At 41.3% G+C, this 27814-nt stretch overlaps 1 protein-coding gene, 1 long non-coding RNA gene and 1 other non-coding gene across 4 annotated transcripts; all 3 read right to left on the bottom strand.

The window, feature by feature from the left end:
• Window positions 1-568: 568 nt before the first annotated feature.
• Window positions 569-23335, bottom strand: LOC126541504 (nucleolar MIF4G domain-containing protein 1). Its single transcript, XM_050188287.3, has 15 exons — window positions 22418-23335; window positions 21746-21889; window positions 20598-20742; window positions 17554-18517; window positions 16085-16155; window positions 15875-16003; window positions 11643-11767; window positions 10543-10636; window positions 9903-10002; window positions 9386-9513; window positions 6816-6926; window positions 4691-4815; window positions 2870-3034; window positions 1307-1438; window positions 569-879 (listed from the first exon to the last, which is right to left on the bottom strand). Exons 1-15 carry the CDS (start codon window positions 22571-22573, stop codon window positions 598-600), a joined length of 2871 nt encoding a protein of 956 aa, XP_050044244.1. The 5' UTR covers window positions 22574-23335; the 3' UTR covers window positions 569-597.
• On the bottom strand, window positions 23118-23199 carry TRNAS-GCU (transfer RNA serine (anticodon GCU)). The gene has a single exon. It is a non-coding gene; the product is annotated as a tRNA-Ser (tRNA).
• A 1093-nt stretch (window positions 23336-24428) lies between the features above and the next one.
• Window positions 24429-27237, bottom strand: LOC126541508 (uncharacterized). Of its 2 annotated transcripts, none has more exons than XR_008614856.1 (5): window positions 26776-27237; window positions 26411-26639; window positions 26179-26284; window positions 25460-25619; window positions 24429-24643 (listed from the first exon to the last, which is right to left on the bottom strand). It is a non-coding gene; the product is annotated as an uncharacterized lncRNA (long non-coding RNA). The 2 variants fall into 2 exon arrangements; XR_007601661.3 differs by having other exon boundaries at window positions 26179-26337; window positions 26776-27236.
• Window positions 27238-27814: the final 577 nt, after the last annotated feature.

The following is a 27814-nucleotide window of genomic DNA, read 5'->3' as shown; positions in this document are numbered from 1 at the left end:
TTTTGGAGATAGTGCAGTAGTAAACTAGGATGCACCAGAGATGGTGTGACTAAAAGTGGGCCAATTCTGGAGACAGTGCATAATCTGCGGTTGTGAGGGCCTTGGCATCTTGCTGCCTTGCTGGGCAAGCCTGTAATTGCTATGCTGCAAAACGTGCTGGAGAAGATTAACTGTTTTATAGCATTCCACTAGCCGCTTCACAAAAGCTTTACTACACATAGATTCCAAAATGTGCATTGAACCTGCATAATTATATTTTTATTGCCCCTTTAAATGCCTTGCATTTTACCTGTTCCACCTCCACAAACATGAGCGACTAGCCGATGTTACCTGCAAATAAGGCGGACAAATTCAGTTGTAGACTGATTTATGCAGACGCAACTGCAAATGTTATGATCATTTTGTAAATGGCAGAAGCATTATATCTGCAGCAGTTGGCTGTGCCAGGCACGGCAGGCCAAGGTCTTGCTGTTGGTAAAACGTCTGCATAATTCCTAAGGCACTATTCAGCCAAGGCAATATTCAACCATCCAGATACACGAAAGCACACAAAGCATTGAGCAACACCTGGAAAATCAAGTCTCATTTAATTTACAATCAAAGGATGGCCTTCTTGTCAGTCCTGCTGAGGGTTTCCTCTGCAAGCTCGGCATGCTGCTTGAGCATGCTGCGCACTGTAGAGTCCATGCCTGGGTCCTTGAGGAAGAAGTGCCTGAGGAAGAGGCACAGCCCTTCTCTCAGCAGACGCAGCTTGGGTGCATCTGCCACTTTGAGGAAGACTCTCTGATAGACATCCTGAGGTCGGTTCAATAGCAGGCTGCTAAATAGTTGCCGCAGGAGTTTCAGCAGTGCCGGACTCATGTCCACAAATTGGATCGTCTGTTGGGCAGAAAATGGCAGTGAGGAGGGCATGGTGGTGTTTGAGAGTTTCAAAGGTTGAAATGCTTGGAGCCAAAATTATTTTTGCATGCCTTACAGCATCAAGTGTTTGTGCAGTGGCTGACTCACTGCCTAGTACAAATTTAACATTAAGTGTACATATTTCATGCTAGTGCAGAGTTGGCCTACATTTCAGTTGTTTGTTCTTATTGTCTACATTGTGTAACTTGCACATCACAGCAAGTCACATTTGATTCACGCTCCAAATCTCAAATAGTATTCACAAATATTTTTTGAACACAGGGCATTAGCGCTGTATGCTTTCACCTCATGGCAACATAGTAAAGAATATTCATGATCATTAGCATGCAAGCCAGTGTGAATAAAGTGCAGGTGAGAACACATAAACACAGTCCAGCCTGCCCACCTTGAGAACAGCCAGTGACAGGGCCTCTTGTGAAAGCAAGATAACGAGAAACTCTGCTAGGTTGGATAAAGCTGTCGGACTCAGTCGGTCCAGCTCCCTGAATTTGTCCCAGACTGCACACTGCAGGCTCATCTGAAATGAAAGTAAGCAATGCTAGGTGCCAAGTACAAAAACCGAGAGCAACATTTTTATGAAGCTTAATAAAGAGTTAGTAGTCATGCTTTGAGGGATACAACTAAATATTGTTATTGTAAGGTGTGAAAAATAATGTTAACGACATTCTACCTTCACTTCAGTATTCAGCTGAAAAGCTATCGCTGTGCCATGTCAACAAACTCTCTTCAAAGTAGTAGTTAAATAAGTACTGACAATAAGCTTTTGGCTCATTTTTATTGCCTTATTAAATAGCTGTCAACCCAGTAATTACACAACAGGACCTCGATTCTCCAAGAGTACAGCAAATAATGAATTACAATACATCAAAATTGTGATATGTTCAAAACGCACACCAAGAACAGCATAGCATTGCACATGAAAAAGAAGACTCTTCATGTTACCGAAACCTGTTGTAGCGGTTTCATGGTACTAGATACTGCTGAGGCGTACACGCACACTATGGCTGTGCTGCTGGAAGCTGAGTCCATTCAGCACTTGACTGGGCAGGGGAGAGTGTGTCCCCCTCACATTTTCATACCAAGGGAAGTGGACTACATGAAGGGACAATTCAGCAACTTTGGACGACGTAGTCACTGTATGGCCTGCAACCACCGCACCAGGCTGACTGGCGGTTTGTGATACCACGTGACTGCCCCATTAAAAAATGTCAGTACTAGTCTATAATCCTTCATCAAGGCTTCTCCAAGGCCTAAGTGATTATAACATAATCTGCATTATTGATCTTGCTGTCACTAGCAAAGTCCTCACTACTTCTAGTGGAACTGCTGAATAAACACAATTTCCCAAGACACTGCTGACAACAGCTCGACTGTGTTTAGCCAAACAATGGAATGAGGTTGAAAAATTGATGTATGTAGAAGGTGGGAGAAATATTTCCTTCATTATGCAGACATGCCCCAGGCATTTTTTCCCTCTCTATAAAACAATACATTATCAGGTAAATGCATCAACATAAGTGCGAGACGTGAGTAAATATGTCTAAAGGGGATCACTTAGGGCATGTGCTGAAAGGACTATGTAGCACACGTACAGGCAAAAAGACATTCAAAAGAAGGCTGAAAGACAACAAATGGTGCCTGCATCAAGAGGTTATGTTGAAATGGTTTGGGCAGCATGCACAGACAGATGACTAAATATCTATTTTCACCATACTTCAGTCTGCACAGATTCCTGAATACAAAATGAAGTTTAAGTATCAGACTAACATTCAGTGGCAATCGCATCAAGACCTGTTTTCTTTTTTTTTTTCTTCTCAAATTGATTGCATTTTTTTCAGACACAGGGTTCAGAAATAGCCATTCTTGTGTCATAACATTGCTTATTCAGCCTGTGTAATAATTCTGACAATACGAACTTTCATCAGACTCCCGGGCCTCAAACACCTACATAAAAACGTCGGTCTCGCTTGATGAAGAACTGGGCCAAATAAGCATAAAAAGGGTTGTGCTGCTTCTCCTTGAGCAGGCAGTGCAAGACGACATGGCACATTTCACGCTCCTGCGTTGCAGTCAGGTTCAGGTGCAGGATTCTCTCGCTGGCACTCAAGTAGTCCTGTAAGTCGAATCAGAACAGCATGCACTTAAACAACTATTACTGCTGCCACAGCAATGGACTGCCAAGATTAGCATACATAAAACAAAATAAGCTGCTGCTGCAAGCAACCTGTGCATATGTGGAGTGTTCCTTACTTTTTTTCTGCGCAGATTTCTTTTGAAGAAAAAGCCTGTAGCAGCTAACACAATTCTGTCATGTCTCCTGTCAACTAATTTACTAACAAGGCAACAGTTTATTCACAATATTGCTTCCTGTTAATAACACTGTTCTTACAAGGGCGAATCAGAAAGTCTTTGCCCCTGTTTCTTTTTAGTCAAATTGCGGCTGTAAATGCGAAGTCAAAATATCCATTCCCAGCGGTAGTTGGATCGACCCGGCCTTATCCGTTGGTAGCTCGTTGGCACGGCACTGCTGCCAGTTGTTGAAGCTCCACAAGTCCATGGCGTAAGAGCAATGAAGTGATTCGTTTTCGATGGAGCAAGGGACGAACACCCATCGAAATCCACAGAAAAATGCAGCCCACGTATGGGGAAAGGTGTCTTGCTTTGAGATATGTGAGGTGGTGGTGTTGTGCGTTCGCAAAAGTTAAATGAAGCCAAGACAGCAGTCTGACGGTGGTTCCACAGTCAGCCGGATGAATTCTGCCACAGCAGCATCTTAAGTTTAGTGCTGTGATGGGACAAATGTCCGAACCACTATGGGGACTATGTGGAAAAATAATGCACAGTAAATAGAATAGTATGTATATTTGTAATTACCTGTACTATGTACCTTATTTTGGCTAATAAAGAATAGGGGCAAAGACTTTCTGATTTGCCCTCATATTTCCATTTTTAACTTTGTTTATGTCTGTTATGTTACAGCTGATATCAACACGGTAGGACTGTAAAAGTTATACCATGAATTGTAAAAACAAACAAGCAAACAGAAAAATAAAAGTCACAGTGTCACCCGAGAGGCGAAGCATTGATTGCAAAAGCAAATTATTAGACAGCTATACGAAGTAAGGCTAGTCGTTTTATCAGCTGCATAAACTTCTGCAAACATTTGCTTACTCGCTAAATTAACAAGCACATTGTCACGCACGCACAGGGAAACATGAACACATCTCACTCGATGACCACGGGCACTTGCTGTCAGAACGCTGGCACAAGGAAGAGCAGCAGCAGCAGCAGCAAGTGAATTGCCCTTCGTGCTACAACTCCCTTCAACACGAACTAAGTGGTGAGAACACAGCGCACATGAAACCATCACCTCTCGGCGCACCCAGACTTTATATCCACCGCAGATTGCTTTCAAGATAGGGTCCGCGTGGCCGCACTCAGCCACGCATACGCAGTTGCAGCCCCTGCTGCCTTGCGTGTGACAGAAGATGGCGTGCCTTCTCCCTTGCGAGTGTGAGATCGAGCCACCATTCCTCTCCGCTCACCCTCGCATGCTTCTGCTCGTATCTACAGCATACAGCGCGCGGCTGCAATGTTATCGCACTTGAATTTTATATGAAACACCACGGCCACAACGAAAATTCACCTGGAGTGTCTATATAATTGTTATCGCAGTAACAAACAAACAAACAAACAAACAAACAAACAAACAAACAAACAAACAAATAAATAAATAAAATGTCAGCATATCAGTTCAGCGTTTTCTTACCTCGGCAGTCATCAGAATGCAGAAGATGTTTCTCCTTACATCAGTGTTCATGTGATGCTTCTGAGCCAGCTTTAAGATTTTGCTTGAAAACTCTGGCTGCACTGATGACATGTTTGCTTTTCTATCTGCATATTGAAAACGAAAGGCAGGGTTTATATTCCAATGTTACCTAAGCAGGAGATAAGCATTTCATTAATAAAGATGCAAGCATTATCGTTATGAGTTGTTAGGGATTTGTGGCTCAGCAGCATGGTTTGACCATAAGTTGAAATGCAGACTAGTTGAAACAAACTAGAATGCACCTTTTAATTTTGATGGTTGTCAGTGTGTGCAAAACTGAGGCAATTTATTCTTAAATGAAGAATTTTGGGCTTAAAATGAGCCTTTGAACAGCTGCAACCTAACTGCATTGTGAGGTAATCATGCACAGAAGATGTTCTTATTCTTTCTTTCTTTATTCTTAGAAATTTGGGGGATTGTCACATTTTAACTGATGTATGCTGACAGCACACATTAAAAGGCACTGGTGTATCAAAGGACCACTGTGTATGGAGACAAGTCATATAAACAAATTGCATTCATCATAAGCAACAAAGCTGATTCAAACTTGCAGCAGCACAATGTGCTTATGTTATTTTATGTATATTTTCTGCTACATAGGAAAGTAGGCTGAATTCAAAAGACACAGACTTATATCATGGGCTACTGAGTGAACGCACTTGATTATTGCAGCATGATACACATTTAGTGGCTCATATAAAAACAACACATGTACAAAAAACAGTAACAGCCAGAAGAGCCACAGCATGCATGCAGCCTGCGGTGGTCACAAGACCAAACTTTTCAGGGATGCACCTCACAAAATAAATCTGCTTACAACACTATATACTAAAATACTGCCTTCGGATATCGCATGCCAACCGCAAGTGGCCCAGGGTAATAGATTGTAACTACTACTTTAATTTTCAGCCATTTTTGCCTTTTGCCACTGATTTTCATGAAACCATGCCTCAATTATTGCTAGAATTGGCCCCTTGATGTGACAGATAAGAAATTATAACTTTTATACACTTTTATACCCTGAATTACAGCAGGCGCTAATGATTATACCTGTCACTGTGGCTCACCAGCTATGCAATCTAGAGATTGCAGGTTCAATTCCTGACCATGGCAGTTGCAGTTATGATGGGGAGTCAAATGGCAAATGATCTAACAATTGTGTACTTATATGTCAGTGCATGTTAGAGAACCCCAAGTGGCGAAATTTCTATAGGAAGTTCTGCGTGGCTAACAGATGCAACAAGGGGGCACAAGGACAGGAGTGGTTGATTTACAAATGACAGTTTATTTTAAAAAATTAACACAAATGAACAGGTACATGAACATGGTTACAACTTGAGCAGGCACATGCACATGATCTTTATACTTGGGTGAAGGATAAGTATAAATGTGCATTTGGACAAAGATCTCAGAATCTAGCCTGTACAGTGCGTTATATTCCAGAGACTTTTTTTAATAACTTTTCATTGTATAACTTTTACTTTTTAATCAAACGTGCACAGTTGCTCATGCCATTGTGCCCTGTTTTAATGCTTTAGCATTAGGAGTGCCAAAGTGGAAAAAAGTGTAGGTATGTGTGCGAAGCCGGTCATGTGATCAATGTAGAGGCAGGTCATGTGGTGTGTGTCCGTGTGTGTGCATGTGTGTAGTGGTGGCCTGGAGCAGACCACCGTCAGTTGTACTTCGCTCCTCAAAGAGGCAGTATGTGTGTCGAAAATGAGCCCCTGAACAACATTTTGCAATGTGATGAATGCAGTTTAAATCATTGATCCGGGATCTCAAAGCGGTGTGACATAATGCTAACACAATTCTCTTGCATTTACCACTAAATTGCCGCTGAATTTTAAATATCTTCGTTTATTAGCCATGCTGAATTTTCAGCATAAACTGATACCAACTAGATGAGAACACGCTACTCCTTAGGTTAAAATAATTCTGGAGCTCTGAACTAAGGAATCCCTCATACGTAACAGGGCAGCTTCGGGTCATTAAATGCTGTCAATTATTTATGACCAACATTCCAGAAAGCCAAAATGATCAAGAAGAAATGGTTCTGGTGGCTCACCCGAAGACGCCTCGTTTCCTGTCCATGCTGAGCCAACCACCCACCACTTGCCTCGTTCATGTGCCTTCAGCAGATCTTCGAGCGAGATGTTCAATTCTTGCAACAAGCAACCTGCAACACATTGGAAAGAAAATGAAAATGAAGCAAAGAGTGTCCAGGAGAATAATTTAGCTTAAGCAAGATAGTAAAAAATACAGTAAAGAGTTTATGTAACGAAATAATATTCGTGACCACCTTTATTAATGTTGTAAAACTCCGGAATGTTCTCAACCACATAGCATGCCTTCAGGCTGCACTTCTAAATGCTAGTTCTTTTCTGAGTTTGAAAGTGAAAATGGTTTCAATATTTTTAAATAATAACATATTAAACAGCATAATCTTGTTAAGATCACAAAGGGGGCTGAGGATTTATTCTACTAAACCAGAGTTTGAACTAATGATAGACGCTTTTATGCATATAGCTATGACCAGAGTGCCAAACTGAAACTTTATTCGTTTCAGTTCACTGAAAATGGTCAAGTTCCAGTGCAACTCCAGAGGAAAAGAAAAAAATCAGACAGGTTTGAAATGGTTCAAGTTCATTTGCATAACTGAACAATAATTACAGGAAAATAGCACAAATTTATTTCGTACAATAACTGCACAAAGCTACAGTGAAAGGTAACTGCTGTTTGTTCTTCAGGCAACACATAGTTACAAAAGAATTATGCAGATCCAGCATCAATGCTGGAACCTATGTGAAATGAAGCTATATTGGCGGAGAGAGAAAGAGACAGAAGAACATATTGAGGAAATGCAAAGAGATCCTCCAGCCTGCTACTCTGCTTAGGGGAAAAGAGAAGAGGAGAAAAATGGGGGACTGAGGAGTAATCACGACTACAGGCAATAGGATGCGATTATGTACACATTCATGTTCGAAGGGCCCATTTACAGCCTTGAATTTAGGCCTATGTTAAATAAACATTCTAAGAAAGCCTTGATGGCTCGCTTACATGGATATGTCCAGTCAATGGCCCAGTCAGTAACACTTTTTCACTGAATGGCGTGTTGTTAATTGGTGCTGAAGAAGATATCAATGCTTGCCGTTCACAGTCATACCGGCTACAAGCAACATGTGTGCTCCTCTGTCTCAGGTACTTTGCACACATCACAGTCTGGCGAGTACATGTGTCAGATGCGATGCAAATATGGTTGCGTTAATGCAATGCCTATAGCCTGCATCCCCGACACAATACGCTGAAAACCGTACTAACGGTGCTGCTATATTTAAAAGCTTGAGAAGATGGTGGGTATTTGCAAATGAGGCAGCAGAGTTGAGCCACAAAAGCAGGCAATGCATGGATAAAAAGCTCAGGAAGAGGTGGCCAACCTACACCGAAAACCATTATTTTTTTCCTTTTGGTTGCACTCCGCAGTGAAAAAAATCCAAATGATGCAGTTCAGTCCCGGTTCAAGCAAAAATGGTGTTCTTTTTACAGTTTTCGGTTCAGTTCCAGTTTATTACCCTGGGTATGACACACTCCATAAGCTACCGTATGGCAGTCATGTTGGCCAAATGTTAAACAATATTGACAAAAAGTTTTAGCAACAGGATGGTGGTGGTGCAACTACAATTCGCCACGTGAAAAATAAAGTAGGGGTGTGCAAATATTCGAAATTTTGATTATGAATCATAGTTCTTGCTATTCGATTCATATTTGATCAGGGAATTTCACTATTCGAAGTTGGTGAATATTAGTTCCTATTCAAAAGTAAGAGATAAAAATACTTAATGGAATCTACAGGGAGGAAGAGAGACGTAAGTGGTGACTATCCGGAATGATTCTGCCACAAGAGAGCCGTCGGCCTTGTCAGGCACAAGTTGGTGAGAGAACGCCCAGAGCAGCTAACTTTTGCTCGATAATTTACTGTCATTTAATAAGGACGCCTCGTCTTTAGGCAGCTTAAATTTTTTTTTCTTGATTTAGACAGAACAAGTTATTATATTTGGATAATCTCAACATGCTTTCTATACTGTTGTTTTAGTGGGCCAGATACTATCACCTTTCAGGTCTTTCTCATTCACAAGCTCCTCACTTGAACGGAAGTCAGTTGTGAACGGCATCACAAGCACCAAACAATGCAAATATAAGTCTTATTCTCCCCCTGCCCATTATCTTTTTTTGCTAGAAAGGCTCCATGCAACCTTTTTATTTCACTTTATATTCATACATAAAAAAATATTCATTATTTTATTTAATATTTAAAGGTTGTTTTTCTTGAATATTCATATTCCATTTGATTAGGAAATTTCAGTATTCGAATACCCTTAAATAAAACACAAAACATGTGCATCAGCAATGCTAATTAGATAAGGAAATTCTCCGCAGCAGTGGCAGACAGCCAACTGTGGTGTGATAGTTGAAATGTTTTGCATAAGCCGCACCATAAAGGATCACACTTAAGTAAAATAGCTGCCTATAAATGTGACCGAAATAATTCAACTGCGACTATACTACATGCTCGCTTCATTTTGGGAGTCAAACAGTAGCTTAACAGTGTGTGCTGTGATATGTGGATCCACTACTTACCCTTGCGAAATAGTCCTCTGAGTACTTTGGACGCATGCTCCACCATACTAGGGTCACAGTTAGGGATCTTCTGTATGTTGTTATTTCGCACAGCGTTTAGTATGTCCATCATGAATCGTTTTCTGGAGCTGGAAAAAAAACAACAACAACAACCCCACAGTCACTTAATGAACCATGGTATGCAAGACGAAAAGGTGACCAGGACAAAATGCCAATGCTTGTCTCTAGGTGGTGGGCACTAAAGCTTATTACTAAATGAATCACAGCAGGAAGATAGTTTTTCTAAAGAAAAAGAACAGTAGAGCATCAAGTCACAGCTACTGACTTCTTTTTTTTTTTTTGCTACTTACTCACAGTGCATTCTCATTTCGCTAATCACAAAAACTTGTTTCCCAGCTGTGTAGCGTTCATGGTCTGTGGCATTTCTAAAGCTTTAAGCTTCACCATACTTAAGAGTAGCTTGCTCCAGTACATGTATATGCTATTTTGATGTGAGATAAGAAACTTTCATGCTTACTCTTGGGCCCCTGCAGTGTCTTGGGCACACTTGCGTTGCAAGAGGAGCACTACCTCCTTCAGGGCCAAAGGGTCGTGCTTTCGAAGTGCAAACCCAACAGCTAGGAGAGACATTTCAAGTGGCAAATTACAGACGAACATGGTGCAAGAAGTGAGAAAGCCGTCTTTTCCATCCGAAAGTATGAATAATGTTTTACCATCTTTCTTACTGCAAAATATTGCTTGAAAACCTGGCCGAGGGTGCCTATAGGCATTTCATGCTTAAATCAATCAGGCAAGTCTACAGTTGACAAAATTTTACTTCTTTCACATAAAAATGCACACATGTGGATGAACTGCATACAGGTTCTGACAAATTAATGCTCTAACAAAGAAGCTTCATTATTATCATTACTATCATCAGTCTAATTTATGTCCACTGCAAGACCAAGGCCTTGATCAGCATTCTTTAATAACCCCTCTCTTGTTTCAAAAGAATCCACACTTTTCATCACACTATCTAATTCTCCACCATACTCAACTGTGTTTTCCTCCTCTTCGCACCCATTTTGTTACTCTAACAAACCATCAGTTATCTGCTCATTAACATAATTAACAGCAGCATAATACTACAAAGCATGCAAAACATTAGAGATACTAACAACGCAGAATCAGAAGAATGATCTCCACGTCTTTTTCACTGAAAGTCTCGGCCAATTTTCTTATGATGTCGTAGATAATTCTTGAATGAACAACCTGGAAAGAAGACACATTAGATAAAGAAAAAGAATAAGTGCCAGAAGCTTTTTTTAAGTGTCAAAGCAATTCAAATCAAACTATTGGAAAACCAGATTTTCAGACTGTTTGCAAACAAGGTATTAAATTTTTTCTGAACTCTTATGACAAAACATGACAATACAATTTTTGAAGCATTAGTTGCAATCAGAATACATGCAACATATTAAAAAGATGTACACTTACAAAGATTTCAGTTGTGGCTGCATACCTTGTATGTTACTTTGAGTAAAAATCATCAACATTCCATAAAATTTGCTGTTTAGAAGCTTTACCTAATCTTCCAAGTTCACAAGTATATACAACATGCACACTCTCACAATACCGCATTACATATGCGACAACACATCGGGCTGCTGCCTCAACGATCATCTGTGCAAGCACACTAATAACGTGAAGACTAAAAGTGGGAGTAATCTGGCCATCCACTGTGCAAAGTGTGGCTGCTATCCGGTCTTTGAAGAGACATGGGTTTTGCTCCGGTATAGGGACCAAACAGCACGGAAGATATATGAAGCATTTGTGATGATGCGTAATGGTGATACCTAGGTCAGTGCTTTTTCCATTGTCCTAACTGACAAAGAGTTCACATATTTTTGCCACTAATCTGGTTTTATCATTAAGAGACCACTTTTTATCACTTGACGCATGCGTGGATGAAGTGAAATTGAACAGAATATTTTGTACCTACAAAGAAGATCAAAAGAAAGCAACATCCCCACTAGCCTTATGATCTACTTCTAGCAATAGTAGTTGATCATTTCCATTATTGCTATTCCTGCTGAATATGCTAGGCAACTTTGGTTAGCAAACTAATGCAGTCAATGTTGAGAATATGTTGAAAAAAGGTACTGGCTTACTTCTGATGTTCGAAATGAACTGGCAAAACGACAACAAAGAAATAAAGCAGATAGTCGAACAGAAGACTGCCTGTCATATGAGGGGGTGAAGAAAGAGGCAAACTTACCTTAAACACAAAGAGATATGATATAAACAAAGCACAGTTGTCAACTTCTTTCCCTGTGCTGCAACCTTGCTGCTGCTCATACAGCTCATTAAACTTTTCAGTCATGTCTTGGAGTATCTGTGCACCTAGTTAAAAAAAAAAGCAAGCCCATTTACATTGCACTGGCAATGCATACGCTGTGCACACATTTAGGTATATAAATATCCTTAAAGGTACCATAATAAGTATAATGCTGTAAAAGGAATGGAGGAACTTCTACTTTGCATAAATTCAGGCTTATGAAATTCTATGAAGTGGGATACTTGGCACATTTTGACCATCTCTGCGGGGCAATGAAAGATGGACCATGCAGGCAAAAAAATTTCTTTTCATGGTGTTCCTAACCCTGTGGGTATGGGTGTACTTTCCAAAGTGTCTTTTGTCTAAGTAACGCATTAGCAGGCTTTAAACTCAAATGCTAATTATTGGTAATAGGTCCAAACACTTCACAAAATTTTAAATCTGTAAATTAGAACAAGTATAACAAATTATGCTAATTAAGAATTTTGGTTAGGATAATTTGCGTTCTTAGGGCAACATGGCCTCTTTGTCCATTGAACACACCTTGTAATCAACATCAAAGTCCTCTGAATCAGAGTTCATAAGCACTTCTTAAATTTCTGCACCTCCAAAAAATGAAGGGACTCTTTGCGCCAGGTCTGACATATTGGAAAACGAGAGACACGAGCACACACCGACAGTTGATAATCTTTGCTGCATCATTCGTCATACATAAACAAAACTTACTATAAGTATTAATTTAAAATTCACGAATTATCTTGGCCACGGCCAGGGGTGCACATTGGTGGCCAGGTGAGTATACAGCAGAATCTTGTTAAATGAAAGCTCAAGGGACTGGATAAATATTTTCCGATTAACAGGAGTTATGTTTGCTAAAGGTGTTACGCTCACTGAGAAAGTGTCGAGATGCAGCACTATATGTCATACACCCCCTTAACCCTGTTAGGTATATTAAGAGGAAGCTTTAGCTTGGACCCAACTCCAACACGGCCTATTAAAATACATGGAAAGTGCAGAAACGGGTTTCTGAGATAACCCCTGGACCGATTTTAACTAAATTTGCTGCATTTGAGAGAGAAATTTAAATTCTAGTGACTGTTGGAAGCAGAATTTCTATTTAGGGCGTCAATGTTGTTAAAAGAATTTTCAAAAATTTGAAAGCTAGAAACATATAGAAGCACGAAGTTTACGAATTAATATCTCTGCATCAAGAACAGATACCACAGGTCTGTAGACAGCATCCATTAGAGCATTCAAAGCGGACAAATTCAATGTGTCAATTTATATCTTACGTGAATTCGTTGCATTGCGTACAAGGGTTCTGCAAAAGCTGTATTTCCATATTACAAAATTTTTTTTAGATTCATGTGTAAGATATCGATTTTGTCCACTTTAGATGTACTATTAGATGCAATTCACAGAATTGTGACATCGTTATATATTGCTGAGTTACAGAGTTATAAACTTCATAGTTTCGTTTGCGGAAAATTTTCAATTTTTGCCAATTTTTAATAGGGAACTGAGAATGTAAATAAAAGAATTCGAAACCAACAGTCACTAGCTTTAAGTTTTTCTTTTAAATGCAACAAACCTCGTCAAATCTGGTGCAATGGTTGCTGGCAAAAACGAATTCTCCTTTTAAATTTATTTAGATAGGAGCACCCAAGCTAAAGCTTCCTCCTAAGCATAGAGAAATGCGTGTGGCGGCTATGTTGTCCCGTGGTTTGTGCATGGTCGACGGCTACAGGATTTACTAGGCTTTGCTAGTTGAACAGGCACCAACAATTTATCACAACAAAAACATAGCTCTGTGGCCAAATAATACACGGTCACGGTGGGGGAGTCTAAATTATCTCACAATGTGCCGTAAAGTGTCTGAAATGTCAGCTGTCCTTTATTTAGTCATCTGTAGGGCGAGTGGTGGTGCTATGCATTAAAAATATCAAATTTTTGCCTACTTCAGTCTTTAGGATGGCTTTCTGAATGAAATGACAGGTGTTGCAAAAGTTTATTTCAGGTCCTGCCTCATTCTGAAAAAGTCCTTTAGAGCTTGCTTCTGTCCTGTTTACAGAGAGTTGCGAAAATTTCGGTTCCATTTAACAAAAGTTTTTTTTTTTGCATTACCTAAATGCAAAACCAACCAATTTAGAGGCTGTTGTTTCATTTAAGCAATTTCCCTTTATCGACATCTTACTGTACTCGGGCACAGTACTTTGCCTTTGAGGATTAAGTATGCTGTGAAGCAGTGGACAACGCCAATGGTACATACTTTCGCTGACATGGCAAGATCTTGCTTATTGCCATGAAAAATGCATAGCCAATGCTGAAGATGAAGCCGAAAAATAATGTGTTGCAGCTTGTAAAGAAATAAAATACAAGACATTTCTTTTGTAGCACCCCTTGTACCAACACTAAGAATGATTTTACCAGTTTTTTCCCGGCACTGCCAGCAAGTACTAAACATGCAGTGAAGAACATTCAGAATGCATGTCTCGCTGTCTCCACTATACTTAGAATTACACCATGCCCTTCAGTTTGCTGAAACGTGCCAGGCTTGCTATGACAATTCGTCAGGCTAAAAAAATAATTTATACATATTTTTAATGGAGATGGCCAAGAAAAGTCACACAGCCAAAAAGAAAGTAAGAAAGGTAAAGCGAGCTGTGGAACCATTCTGTGGTGTATGTAGCATATACATGTTAAAACAGCACTGATCAGAACGAAAATCATGGTATAAAATACTTGTTACATGAAGCCAGCTAAACAGGAATAAGAAGGAAGCACAACACTAAGAATTTCAAATAGTTGTAGATTGAGAAACCAGATTCATTGCACTCAGAGTGGCAGAAAGCGTGAATGACCTCCCTCCCCCAAATAAAATAAAAATAAATAAACACTACTACCTGCTACCTGCTACAGAAACAGTGTGGAGAGACATTGATGCAAGAGAAGTGAGAAAAGCTAAGGTTATTTAGGAACATGAATTTAGTCAATTGACTAACATATAAAGTCAACATTAAGCCAAGAAAATCACAGGATAAATGAACCTTCTCTTTCTTTTTTTATGGTGAAATGATCCATTAATAAAGTAGAAATAACTAAGCTTGCATCTCCATTCATATTTCTGACAGACTGTAAGGAAATGAAAGTGGAAGAAAAGACTAAACATCACAGACGAGATTCAAACCTACATTCTCTGTGTGATACATTGCAGTGCTCCAACAACTGTGCTACAAGTGGTGGCTGTCCCATACTATACTTTCTTGGGTGTAAATGTACAGGGTGGACCAATATGAGTGGGATGTTAATCTTTTTTTGATATTGAGTTGCAGCAACATAATTTATGCACCTCTAGCATGTCTACCTAGCAGGTAAGAGGAAGTAAAATTAGAAGCTGCACTTCTGGATCCATCATTGCTGAGAGAGGTGTGTATTGCTTTGTTTGTTTTCATTTTCGCACATGAGGCATAGTGGTCTGTGTGATTCTTTCCCAAGCAACACACCCTCGGAAAGCTGGACGCCTAGCCAAGGGGCTGCTTGTACCCATCTTATATACTGGTGGGTGTCCACCAGTGAGGACTAAACCATGCATGTCCTGCAGACAAGACGGGCACCAAGCCACCTTAAGAATATGTAGAATAGTAAAGTAGCCTAGAAAGTTTTCAGGGTGTCTAGCAAATTAATCTTTATGAATTCCTTTACTTTTGAGGTAATGTATATGCAACTGAGTAAAATTTCTCAGACTGAAAAAGTAGCAAAACCCTTAGGTACTCTTTGTAAACCTTTATTAATGGTAAAATTCTAGAATAGTACAAGCATTTCATGTGCGTGGAAAAAGACATGCTTAAGAAGAGTTATTATTTTTTTTAATTGGAGCTTTGAGCGGAAACTGATACACAGAATTTTGTGAATTGCTTATTTAACTTCGTTTCTTTTTGTGACATGTCCATTTTCCCCTTGACAATTCCACACTTTTCTATTTTCAGCTGCATAAAATTTTTAGAAAATTCCAGGTTGCTCAACACCCATGTTTAAGCCATGGCCACTTACAACCATGGCAGTGGATGGTACAATGTGGAAAAGGTACAGTTATGTACATGCTTGTCTGTGCCTCATTGTGCATTAGTCTTTCTGCATCATTTTAGCACAATGCAATGTGAATGCCCACTAACCTACTTCAGTTCCGATGTTGCAATGCATGTATGCGACAAGCATTGCATGCTCCATTACGAGACGCTCAGGAGTCAAGAAAGGTGCAATAATTGACTCAGACAGACACAAGTTCAAGGTGGAGTTGACATCTGAAATGAGAAGCAAGATGTCACACTGTCATTGCAGTCAAAGAAGAAGTCAAGAACCATACTGATCAAAAGAAATCATACCATTGTTGCTGTGCTTTTTGTACAGGTTCTCCATCTCCATTCCTATAGGCTGTACTGTGGCTTCGCTAAGTCTAGAAAAACACGAAATGAAATTCAGCTACCTTGGTTTTGATCAATCAATTATTCTTTTCAGTGTTGCTGTCCTATCCCTTACTTGTCACTGATTTAATAGAGCTTACATTTGAGACCATGTAATGGCTGCAAATATATTTAAAAACAAAACAAAAAAACTGTACACCAGTGAAAGCACACATTAAGAGAGAAGCCAACTTACTACATATTATGAAAGCATCTGCCATTTTGTGCACAAAAAAAAAAAAAGCAACAGTTAGGCACCTTTTACATTTTACTTATTTTAGGTAGAATCCAAACATCACACAGCTGTATATGTATTCATACATTATTACATAATTACTACACACAGGGTTGCCAGCAAGCTTAGACTTTGCAGTATTGTTCTAAAACTTATTGGAGAGTCCCAAGTCCCATCCCAACTTTGCTGGGACCTCAGTAAGACCTGGAATGAGGTCTGGTGTTTGACCAGTTAGCTCTCGACAGAGCTGAGGTGCTCCCAAAAATGCACACACATTTTTGAAAGAATGTGCTGTTCAAAACATGTACGAGGGTTGCTCAATAAAGACTGAGACTGGTGTTCTCAAATCCTGACTTCTGAAAATTTCTATTCGACACTTTTAACCCTATATACATGCTCCACAATAAGTGAAATGCACGTGTCCCACCGTTCCTGCCCTGCCTAGATGACATGAGTCAAGCCATCTTTTGACATCTACTTAAAAATTGCCTCCAATTCATATTTACGTCTGTCTCCATGTGGTGTTCCACATCAAAGCAACGTCACTTTTTTACTACTCCCCAAAGCATAGCAACCATTCACTTACCAGTTTTACAGTACAGATGTGGCACTCTTGGACTTCTTTATGTACCTCACAGTAAAAGAAACATTTCTTTGACATAAAACAAAATATAGCTAAGGCATTGGAGGTGACATTGAAGTAGGTGTGAAAAGATTGCTTGACTCCCGTTATCTGAAGCGTGGTAGAAACGGCGAGATGGGCGCATTTCACTTACTGGGGATCATATAGAAAGAGATAAAAGTTCCGATGAATAATTTTCAGAACTAAAGATTTCGGAGTCTCAGTCTTTATTGTACAACCCTCATATATTCACTAACCTGTGCTGCTGCAACTCAGCATAATGTTAACTGCAGCAGCCAAAACCTTCTCAAGATTGTTCAGTCTATTTTCATTTTATCAGCAAAACACTATTGAAAGAAGAATTCTGTATCTGCGTTCATTATGACACATATGTTCATCTGTTGTAACATATGATCCCAGAACATACAATTCTATGAAGTCCTACAATATAAAAGCATCTGCTCAGGCGTCACCATTTACGCCTTAGCTATAATTCCACTGCACATTGCTACAATTCACACTTAGTCCACATACCTGTTCAGTAGGCCTTTTACTTGCTTCTTAAGTCTGGCAAGCTCCTCTTTCTTCTCCGAGCTCAGACTGATGCCTTGGAGTCTCTTGGCAGGAGGGACATATTTCTGTGACACCACGTTGCCAGCTTTGTCACGCAACCGTCCATATATATCTTCCCACATACCATCTGAAGAGGCCGTGCCTTGTTTGGCTGTTGTTAATGCTTGCCCCTCACCGAGTGTTTCTGATGCAACTGGTTCGTCTTCCTCTTCACCCGAGTTTCCACTTTCATCATCAAAAGAAATTTCGTCTGTGTCCTCCTCTTCAAGAGTATTCTTCAAGCCTTTTTTTTTATCAATGGCCTTGCTACGTTTTGTTGTGTCTGCCATTTTAGCAGCCTTTGTGTGGCCAGCAAGTTTGCTCTCTTTGACTTCGGCTGATGTCAGCTTTAGATTTTCATTCGGTGTGTCTCCCTTGCCTCTTCGACGCTGTGGACTAGAAATTGCACTGGAAGCATTCCTATCAGCACCAGATGATTGATCCTGTGAGCTTAGTTCATCATCACTGTTGTCTTCAGCACCACTGTAACCACTACCTTCTTCATCACTGACATCATCTTCGTCAAACTCTTCGTCTTCTACATCTTCACTGCCATGCCCATCACTGTTTTCCTCATCGACGCTGTCGTCATCATCTCTTTCATCACTGTCCTCACTATTTCGATGTTTGGAACGGGACAGTGATTTTGCAATTGGAGCTGTGTTTGAAGGTTCATCATCGTCATCATCACTAAATTCATTTTCACTTCCTTCACTGTCAGGGATACTGCTGCCTGAATTAGTCCTCTGTTTCTTCCCGGCATTTAAAGATTTGCTCTCCTCTAACTTTCTTTTTCTTTTAGCAGGATTCACATACACATTGGCATCATCACCGTCACTGTCCTGATGACTGTTCTGGTACTTCTTGTCCACGACTTCAAGGAGGTCTGTACACTCGTTAGTGAAGGATTTGCTCTTCAACATTGCGTAGTCCACTGCATTTCGAGCTATTATGCCAACATGCAAATGGCAAAAATCACATTACAGCAATATTCAAGTTAAATCTACTCTAAACTATTTCAGTTCCACTGATGCCATACTGACAGTGGCAGTACAAGTAACAAAATAATACTGAGTAGATGAATATTACAAATATTTAGCTGTATGGCATCCTGGATGCCAACATGTTTTTCAATGCTGAAGCAAAAATTCAGCATGCATGTCACTGCACTCCAGTAAATTGCAGATAAAAAGACACTGTCTTAATATGTTAACACTAATTAAAGAAGCCCAGCAACACTCTAGAGAAAGCTTGTTAAGTGGCACCAATAGCACCACTACTATGCAGCAATAATGTGCATTTTATGCAGTAGACATGACGTTGATCTGTGGCAAAATGGATAAAAGGTTAAAAACACAATGTGCTACTTATGCTGATATAATACTGCGAGTAGCAGGAAAAAAACTATGCCATTATGTTTTAAAGCCATTTTAATTATCTCCTAAATACCATACAGCCACGCGCAAAGTGCTGTAGCCAAGAAAACAGCACCATTGACAAGCTCAGCACATAACTTGCATACATCCGTGTTGAGGAAAGCTGTTGTAACCTCAGAAGTGATGCAATGTCCTCTGATCTCGGATGATGTGCTACCTGATCTCGAAGACCATAGCGATGCCATCAATAACTTGAGCAAGCTTGGCAACCATGGGGCGGCAACTTTTGCTATGTGACATCAGTGCCCTGCTACTATTGGGTGTCACAGTTCCATGTGACGGGAAAGTGAAACGTGACATCTAGAGCAATGAAGACTTAAGTCAAGGGCAAGTCTAATTTTGCTTGTATAATGAAGTTTCTGCCAACAATAACTTGGGTTTGTGTGCATTAATTACTACAATTCATTTTGATCTTACTTCATTGACATGCTAAGAATCAGTAAAGAGTAAAAATGGTGGTCTTAAATAAGTGTGGCAAGGCCCCTTTAAGGCAGCACCTAACCTAAGCATGCAGTGAAATTTTCAACACCAAACTAAATGATGAACAAGCTTTTAGGCTATAGACCTTGGCAGACCACCACGTCGACTTCCAAGGTTCCAGGAACTTCCAGTCCCACATTTCGGATAATGAATTTGACAAGGAAACAGTACCAGACACTGAATGATGACCAAACAGTAGAACCCTCCTTGATGCATGCAGTGCCTGCATACATGATCTTATGTGTATTTTATGTAAAACATGATTGTAAAACCTGATCAGCAGCACTACATAATCAGTGGCAAGTTAGGTGCCCTGTTTGACTGGACTTTTGTGAAGTGCTACTTTGCCTGTCAATGGCTGAATTTATTAGGCAAGACTGGATTCTTTTCTTTTTTGCAAGTAGACAACAAAGGTGTCTGCAAAGAGCACTGTACTGGAGGGTTTTCGATTAATACAGTCAATCTAGAGTTCATAAAGGTGCCCTGAACTATCATTACATGGGTACTTATTAGTGTTACATATTAAGACAGTGTCTTTTGATGTGCAGTTTACTGGAGTGCAGCAACATGCATGCTGAATTTGTACTCCAGCATTGAGAAGTATGGTGGCATCTAAGATGCCATCCAGCTAAATATTTATGATGCTCATCCACTCAGTACTCTTATGTCACTTGTGCTGGCAACTGGTTAAACCCCTATTGCAGTGTAGCTGTCATGGTTGAGAATCAGAGCCATGACCTTGTGTTGAGCAGCACACTGCCACAGCTCCTGTGTCATCACGGCAGGCACTGCCGACGCCAAAAGTTAACAGGACTCAAGATTCCGGGAGATGCTAAATATTTCCACAGCCCAGGCATGCAGACTGGAACTTTCAACTGCAGCCTGGACTAGCACATCTGACCAACACAGCATTGCACTGTTTTGGTGGCTGAAGGCAAATGACAAGTGGGAATACAGATTTAATTTAGTACCCTTGCTCCATAAACTCTTGATGCTGACTGTATGTTCACCACCAAAGGAACTCTAAAAGCGTGCGTGCAAGAAGGATACAGTCCAGGCCTTCATCTATGAATGACTTGGGCATATTCTTGTTTTTTCGCTTGCTGAGAAACAACTTCTTCTCCATCTGTTTGATTACTTTGTCTTCTTGCTTGTTGTCCTCAAGAAAGTTCTTTTTGCGAACTGCTTCTCGCTCCTTCAGAATGAAAAAAGAAATTGATGTCAGCCTTCAGAAACAGGCAGAAATGCAGCATATACAGATGATTGGAAACAGTTACGGTTAGTGTATGGCCAGTGAAACATATCCAGCATGTATTAAAGAATCTCTCTCTAAGACACAGCAACATAAATGATGCACATTATCAAAACAGTTTGCTCCTGCTAATTTAAGCTTCTGGAGGCTGGAAGCCTGAAAATGCAGCCACCACAACCACAGTTTACAGGAACCAACCAGCCATGGTGTCGCTGATGGTCTCAAGAGCAAAACATCCATGCAGCCGATCAGGCTGGGCATGCTAGTGTGTTCTAATCTTGAGCTACAGAATGTGCTAAGTTAATACAGCCATCGTCTTCACTGGCACTGCTACAGCTGATGGTCACATCAGCCCAAACTGATTCAAACTAATGCAAAACTTCAGCTGGTCACTATACCTTCAATGAATTTTGAAGCTGTTTAACGCGAACAAGATGTTCAGTTAACTAAGCCATTCTCACTTTCTGGGGCAGAGCATTGGAGTGGAAAAACAAATCATAGTACATTAAAATGGCATGAGCTGTAAAAATGTGTCCAAGTTTGACATTCAGCATGCTGTACATGTTAACAGATGTTAATACTATATGGTGCCACTGACCCGGCCACGCAATTGTGCCTGAGATCCTGGATATGTGTGTATAAAGAACACACCTCTGCTCGGCACTACATAATCTGGCGGTAGCCAGTCATTCACTCTTGTACTTTGTGCAAAATTGTTTTCATTGTATGTCCATTATTATTCAACAGTGAATAACTCAAACAAGAATCTATGGTGCCTCCAGATGTTCAAAACATTGCACTCGACAAGTACAATGAGACAAGAGGAAAGTAGAATGTATGATAAACTTAAATGAGACTTGGCGCTACTGTAAGTAGAACAAACACTGACGATTCTTCAAAGAGATATTAGGCAATAATTGTTAAGAGTAGAGGAATGAAAATGTACACGCTTGGTTGGCTTCTTCAACGCAGGCTCCTCCTGTTGAGTCTGTTTAGTATGGCGGTCTTTAACAACAGTCTTTTCTTCACTTGGTTTCTGGGTGATGTTGAGCTTGTGGCATATCCTCTCCATCTCTTTTTGAATGATCCCCTATAAATGCGAGCGCATAACATTTAGTAGGACACGGCTCATAGAGACAGAGGAAAGAGAGACAGAGTGAAAAGTTAAATATTTTCTTCAAGTTCCTGTATCATTTGCTTCGGTGTAGATTTATCCGTTCCGTAGAGAGCACGGGGACTTAACTCTTGTTTCAGCTCTCTTGCACGGTTTCGTCTTATTCACAATGCTTAATGTTTCCAGCTCCTGACTTCAAATATATGACTGCACCTCGAGCTTTGCAATGCTGAGTTTTTGGTGGCATAAAAGTTTGTGATGACCACACAACCCCCCCCCCCCCCTCTTCTACAGGAAGCCTGCAGGCGCAGCTATTTTTTAGTCATGCGAACTGATAGGCTAGCTATGAAAAAGAAAGCATTCATGCACGTACAGACAGGAAGAGAACCAAAGTGCCTCATACAGCCTAACATTCAACAGTTACCTCGAGCGTTTCGGTTGCGTTCACATTTCTACAACGCAGGCGCATGCAATTGTGAGGTGAAAAAGATCGAGCGCTCGAACCTTATTCTTCATGTGAAATGCATGTCGTCGAACTTTCTTCTCAGATCTCTCCAGTTTGCGTCGTTTCTTTCTCGACAGTCCAGAAACGTCAACACCGTGCATCGGGGGCAGCGCGCTAGCGCGCATCTCACCTCTCACTTGGCGACTGCGTTTCATGTCTCTTTTGTGAGTCACTAGCGAATACTTCACGTACTCGACAGAATCACATAGCAAAGTAAAAATGACACGATGCCATCATATCACTTTGGCTGGAAGCATCTAAACACGCACGCATGCAGCATGCTTAACTGGGCGCAGCCATGTTGGTTTGCGGCGTGCACGGTGCTGCCATCTATTGGCTACAGCCGGGGACACCACAGTTTCGCTTGGCTGGCCACCGCCAAAGTCGAACTGAACCATAACTGAACACCGTAGTGGCAGTTATTCTATGGTGGCAGTTCGAACCAACTCTGCTTGTCATATGTAATTTTCACAGGTTTTTTGGCATCACGTAAGAAAAACGCAAATGTACGAAATGTTGGTGATCGGCTTTGCAATCAGTTGCGAAGTAACAGCGCCAATCAATCGCGCACACACGAAAGGAAAAAGCAACTCAACCCAATATCTTCGAAAAAAAAAAAAATAATAAACCGACCACCACCCCTCACATTCCCCAACCTTAAAAAAGAAAAGACGAAAAAAAGAATACCATGCCACTTTGCGACGAGGATGGGATTCGAACCCACGCGGGCAGAGCCCATTGGATTAGCAGTCCAACGCCTTAACCACTCGGCCACCTCGTCCACCGGTTTCGGGCTTTGTAATAAGTGAAGAAAACAATATTGGCAAAATCGGGCGCTGGCAAAATCTGTCAACACGCTTCATGGAGCGCTAATTTCAAACAGCACTTTATTCGCTGGTACGAGAAATCAGTGCTTAAGTGAGTGCCAAGGGAAACACAATGATGCAGCGATTTGAGCGCGCTTTCTGGACTTCAACTGCGATTACAATTACAATTATAAGAAAAAATGGCACATTTTGAAACTCAAACAAGCCCAATGCAACGAGAAAACACTTCTGCGTTGCTCTCTTCCCTTCTAATGTATCTGGTTAGGATACGGTGAAGACTAAAGCACTATTTAATCGCGAGTTCTGCATTGGGTGCCTGTTTTCAGATCCACTGTTCAGAACGTTAATTGCTTGCGTGCAAATGAAAGACATGAACTCTCGTTGAAAAGTATGTCTGTACCGGTGGCACAGCTGACGTTCGGGTGTAACTCAGTCACTGTAAGAGTTTGGGCTCTGCCACACGGAGCCCGACGACACACATATGATCGACAACCAAATGTTGCCTTGCACATATGTTTAAATTGATCTGTAGAGAGCAGACTCGCACGTAACAAATTACATGTAACTAATTAGCTGTAATCAATTACGTTTCTTGGTAATTTTGTAATGCAACGATTACCTTGTTTACTCGGTAACACTCACTGTAATTCAATTACTTTTTCTCAGTAACCAATTACATCCCAAGCAACAAAAAGACCGTGGCAAAAAGTCGGCCCGACGTCTCCGGCCGACTGCAAAACGGTTGGCCCGACCTCGGCAACCGAGGGCGGCCCAGCTTTGGGGATTGACATTGGCCTAACGTCGGCCGATCGTCGGCAATCGATGTAGGCCCGACCACTGTGGCCGACTTGGCCGACGGCGTCCCATACGAGGGCCTACCAAGGCTTTAGGTACGTAGTCAGTCGGCCAGCCGTAGGGCCATTCTATTTGGCCAACGCAGCCGAGCGCATGCCACACGCGGGCCAGCCATGGCCCTGACGACAATAATGGTCGGCATTGCACCGGCCCGGTGCTGAAAGCCGACGTTGCTTTTGACGCCCCGAATAATCGTAGCTTTTGCATCATGCATTTACAACAGCGTGCGCATCATGCATCATGCTTGTGTGGTGGCCGGCATAGAAGTACCACACGAAAGTGAACGCTTTTTTGTACTTTTCATGCCACATAAATGCCAGGCAAAAGATTCTGATACAGGTCTTTATTTCTTGTAATTGTATATGTACACCGACACATTCACAAGTTTTAAACACTAGTTCATATTTGGTGGGCTTGAAGCAGGGTCACGGCGCCTTCTTTCATTCCGGCCTCCATCCCTGTCAGCTGCTCCAACCAACCAGCGCTTTGCGACTCCAGCCATTGATGCTAGTGAAGCGTCAGGGAACGTGCTCCTCACAGATGCTGCAAAAAAGCGGCACATATAAGAAAGCTGCCCCCGCTTTATAGTTCAGTTGGTGAGTCGCATTCCATTTGAAGAAGTGAAACAATCAAAAAGATCATAAGTCAGATATTCACGAAACATTAAAGAAACGACAACAAAGCAATATTAGGGACGTGCAAATCAGTATCGAAGCTGTCAGGAAGAGTGGCTGGACGACACAAATCGTGTAAGTACCGGATAGTTGGTAATTTATATGTCGTTAGCAATAGGGGGAACTGAACACGGAACCATAGCAAAACACGCATACACAGTGGCGACTGTGTCTATAGGTAGCGCGGCTATTTACACCACGATAGGTCTTGTTGCTTCCCGTGAGCACTGTATGAAACAGCCGAGTTGAAACGCTGAGACAAAGAACGCGCCGGAGCCCGGAGCGCGCCAAGCGGCACAAGGAGGTGAATAGGTAAATGTCTGGAGAGGCAAGGGGGGAAGCTTATGGCATGATACATATACTTGCTGACATGATGGCAACGATGATAGGTCTATGTTTTGCAGAAAACAGTTAGCATACATGGGTTAAAGCAGAAACAGCATATACAGCATATATTATATGGTGAAGCAAAACAAACTCCTCAAAAGCAGTGGCAAAATATGGACGCCGCAAGTAGAACTCACTTATTACGGCATTATTTTATTAAAGAAAATGCTAATACTGGACGCAGCAAGATGCAATAAGCAGCAGCTTGTTTGAATGAAGAAAAAAAAACTAAGCATGCTGTTGGTACCGATGTTCGCAACGTGCACTAGAAAGCTGATTGTTATGCCATATTTCTTACTTATATTCGTGATGGCCATGAGCTTCACGAAGGCGTGCTTCCTCCCCTGCGACCCTTTCCAGCTGAACTGCAGTGCAGCTTCATTTGTAAGTATGCCCTGCAGAATAGTGCTCACGGCACGACCGGTGTCCGTTCCTCCGTATCTGGAAAAAAAGTTCACCTGCACGAACCAGCGCACGTAGAGTTAAACCAGACATCCAAATACGTGGTTATCGTGGTCTGTAAAAAATAATGGCCAGGATAAGAAACGCTCTCGTTTTAAATGTTTTAACCACATAAAACAAATATATCTAGAAACAACGTTCTATGACAGAATGGCATATGTGGCTGCGGTATTGTATGAATGACAAAGTGAAAATCAACCAAATATTAAACATGAATACATAGTTTCTCTAAAAAGAAAACACAGCATGTCATTCACCATCTGTTCCATGCGGGAATCTGAAGCTAAATATTCCTCTAAGATACGCTTTAGAGCCGCCCAAGGAAACATGAGGACAGGAAGGATAGGTTTACCGACTTTGGTCGGAATATCAGTGAAAAAAAAAACCATCCAGGCAGCGCGATAAATGAATACAACACATAGTTGCACAAAAAAAATAGCACGCAGACTGCCACGAGACAAATGTATAGGTATACATAACGTCGAGACCGCGGTGACAAAGTATTACACGTAAACTACGAAAATGCAACAAAAGAAAAATTGAGGAAGAACTTACATATGGGCTATCCGCAGGGTTTCACATACGTGTCTTCTTGTCTGATGTTCCTAGATCTACTCTAGTCCACATGCGGTGAAGCGCGCCACACACAATCCATTCTTACCTGCAATGCACCAGACGTATATCATACAGGTATTTACAGTTATGTTTTTTCATCTGTGGGAAGGAACGAAAGCAACTTCTAATTAATTATGACTTTTCCGCAATAATAACCAGACAAGCGTCTTACCCAATTTCTTCCCGAATGGTGATAACAGTTCCGAGCGTAGCAGGTCATTCGCACACTGTGCTTCAATTTAAGCAGTGTCGTTCCAGTGTTTCCTAGAGAAAAATTAACGAGAATACAAGACGAAAAAATAATATTAGAAATATATACATGAAAGTACGTCTCACATTTCCCTGTCCCAACTCTCGAACGCTTGATCCGTTCTCATGTAAAGCCTCTTTTTTTTTTCTTCCTGTCAGAAAAAATAAGCCCGAAAGACAAGGAGTTTATCATACGTTGCAAAACCATTTACACAATACAAAACGACCTTTGTTCACTTGAAAAAGACAGTCATGCATTACACAACGTGAAATTAAAATGCCACTTACGAGTACGCATATCTTGAACGGCGAGATACGGCGGCTCCACTGCATGGAAAGGGCTTGCGCTGTTCTTGTCCATGTCACTTTTGTGTAGTTTGCGTTTATATGCGCAGTCCATGATAGCAGAAATGCACCAACTAGTCTACCAAGAGACGCGGAACGAGCTGGCATCCAGAGCTATTTGGCGGCAACTCACGCAACTGCTTGCGCCCCCGCGCCATTTGGCGGGAACTCGCCTGCGCCCCTGTGAGCAGGCGGCGTTGGCCTGACGAAGAAAAAATAGACAGCAAGGAAAGCCCCGTTTCGCTTTCTCGCCCCGTCCTCGCTGGTGGGAGCTGATGCTGACAGAGAGAATCGCCCGTCCCTGCTTTCCAAGAACCTCTTCATTCCTTCTGGGAGAGGGAGAGGCGACAGCCCAAGACGACCTCGGTTCCCCACACTTTTCCTTTTTTTTCGTTTTTCAGGCGCTTCCTGTGAGCGCGTTCCGTTTCCTTCTGGTGTGTGTGCTGTGCACGTGCGTGCGTGCGTGCGTGTGTGTAATGAAAATCTGCGTTCTATATTTTGCAGGGATTGGTAGCGCTATACGAATATGTATATACCTTATGTGAACAATAATTTTGACCTCTTCAACGCGTCGAACAGTACTTTGGGTGCTATGTACGTTAGCATGTAGGTTCTGTTTTCTTGTTTGGGAGTATTGTACAAATATCGTATAATCTTGATTGGTTTCCTTTTGTACTTGCTCAGTATTGTATACCTGTTATTACCGGGTGCAATTGTCTTTGTTTTAAAAGTGTCGCTGTAAAGGCTCTGCCACGCGAAAGGGGGCTGCGGCTTTGTCAATCTGTATCTGACAGCTTTTTCTGCGCCTCTGCTGTCTGTACCTTTACAAGGCAGAAATAAATAATTTGAATTTTAATAAGTATTTATCGTCAAAGCATCACGTCTATATGTGCACGAAGTTCGACAGGTGCATGCATGCATACACAGTCAATACGCTTTCCAGAGAGCTTTGCACGAAAATGGTAGATATGCTTCACAGGAG

This window comes from Dermacentor andersoni, chromosome 2, assembly GCF_023375885.2.
Source record: "Dermacentor andersoni chromosome 2, qqDerAnde1_hic_scaffold, whole genome shotgun sequence".
Taxonomy (NCBI): Eukaryota; Metazoa; Arthropoda; class Arachnida; order Ixodida; family Ixodidae; genus Dermacentor; species Dermacentor andersoni.
Note: the sequence above shows the minus strand (reverse complement) of the source record. Positions and strands in the feature narration are given on the sequence as shown.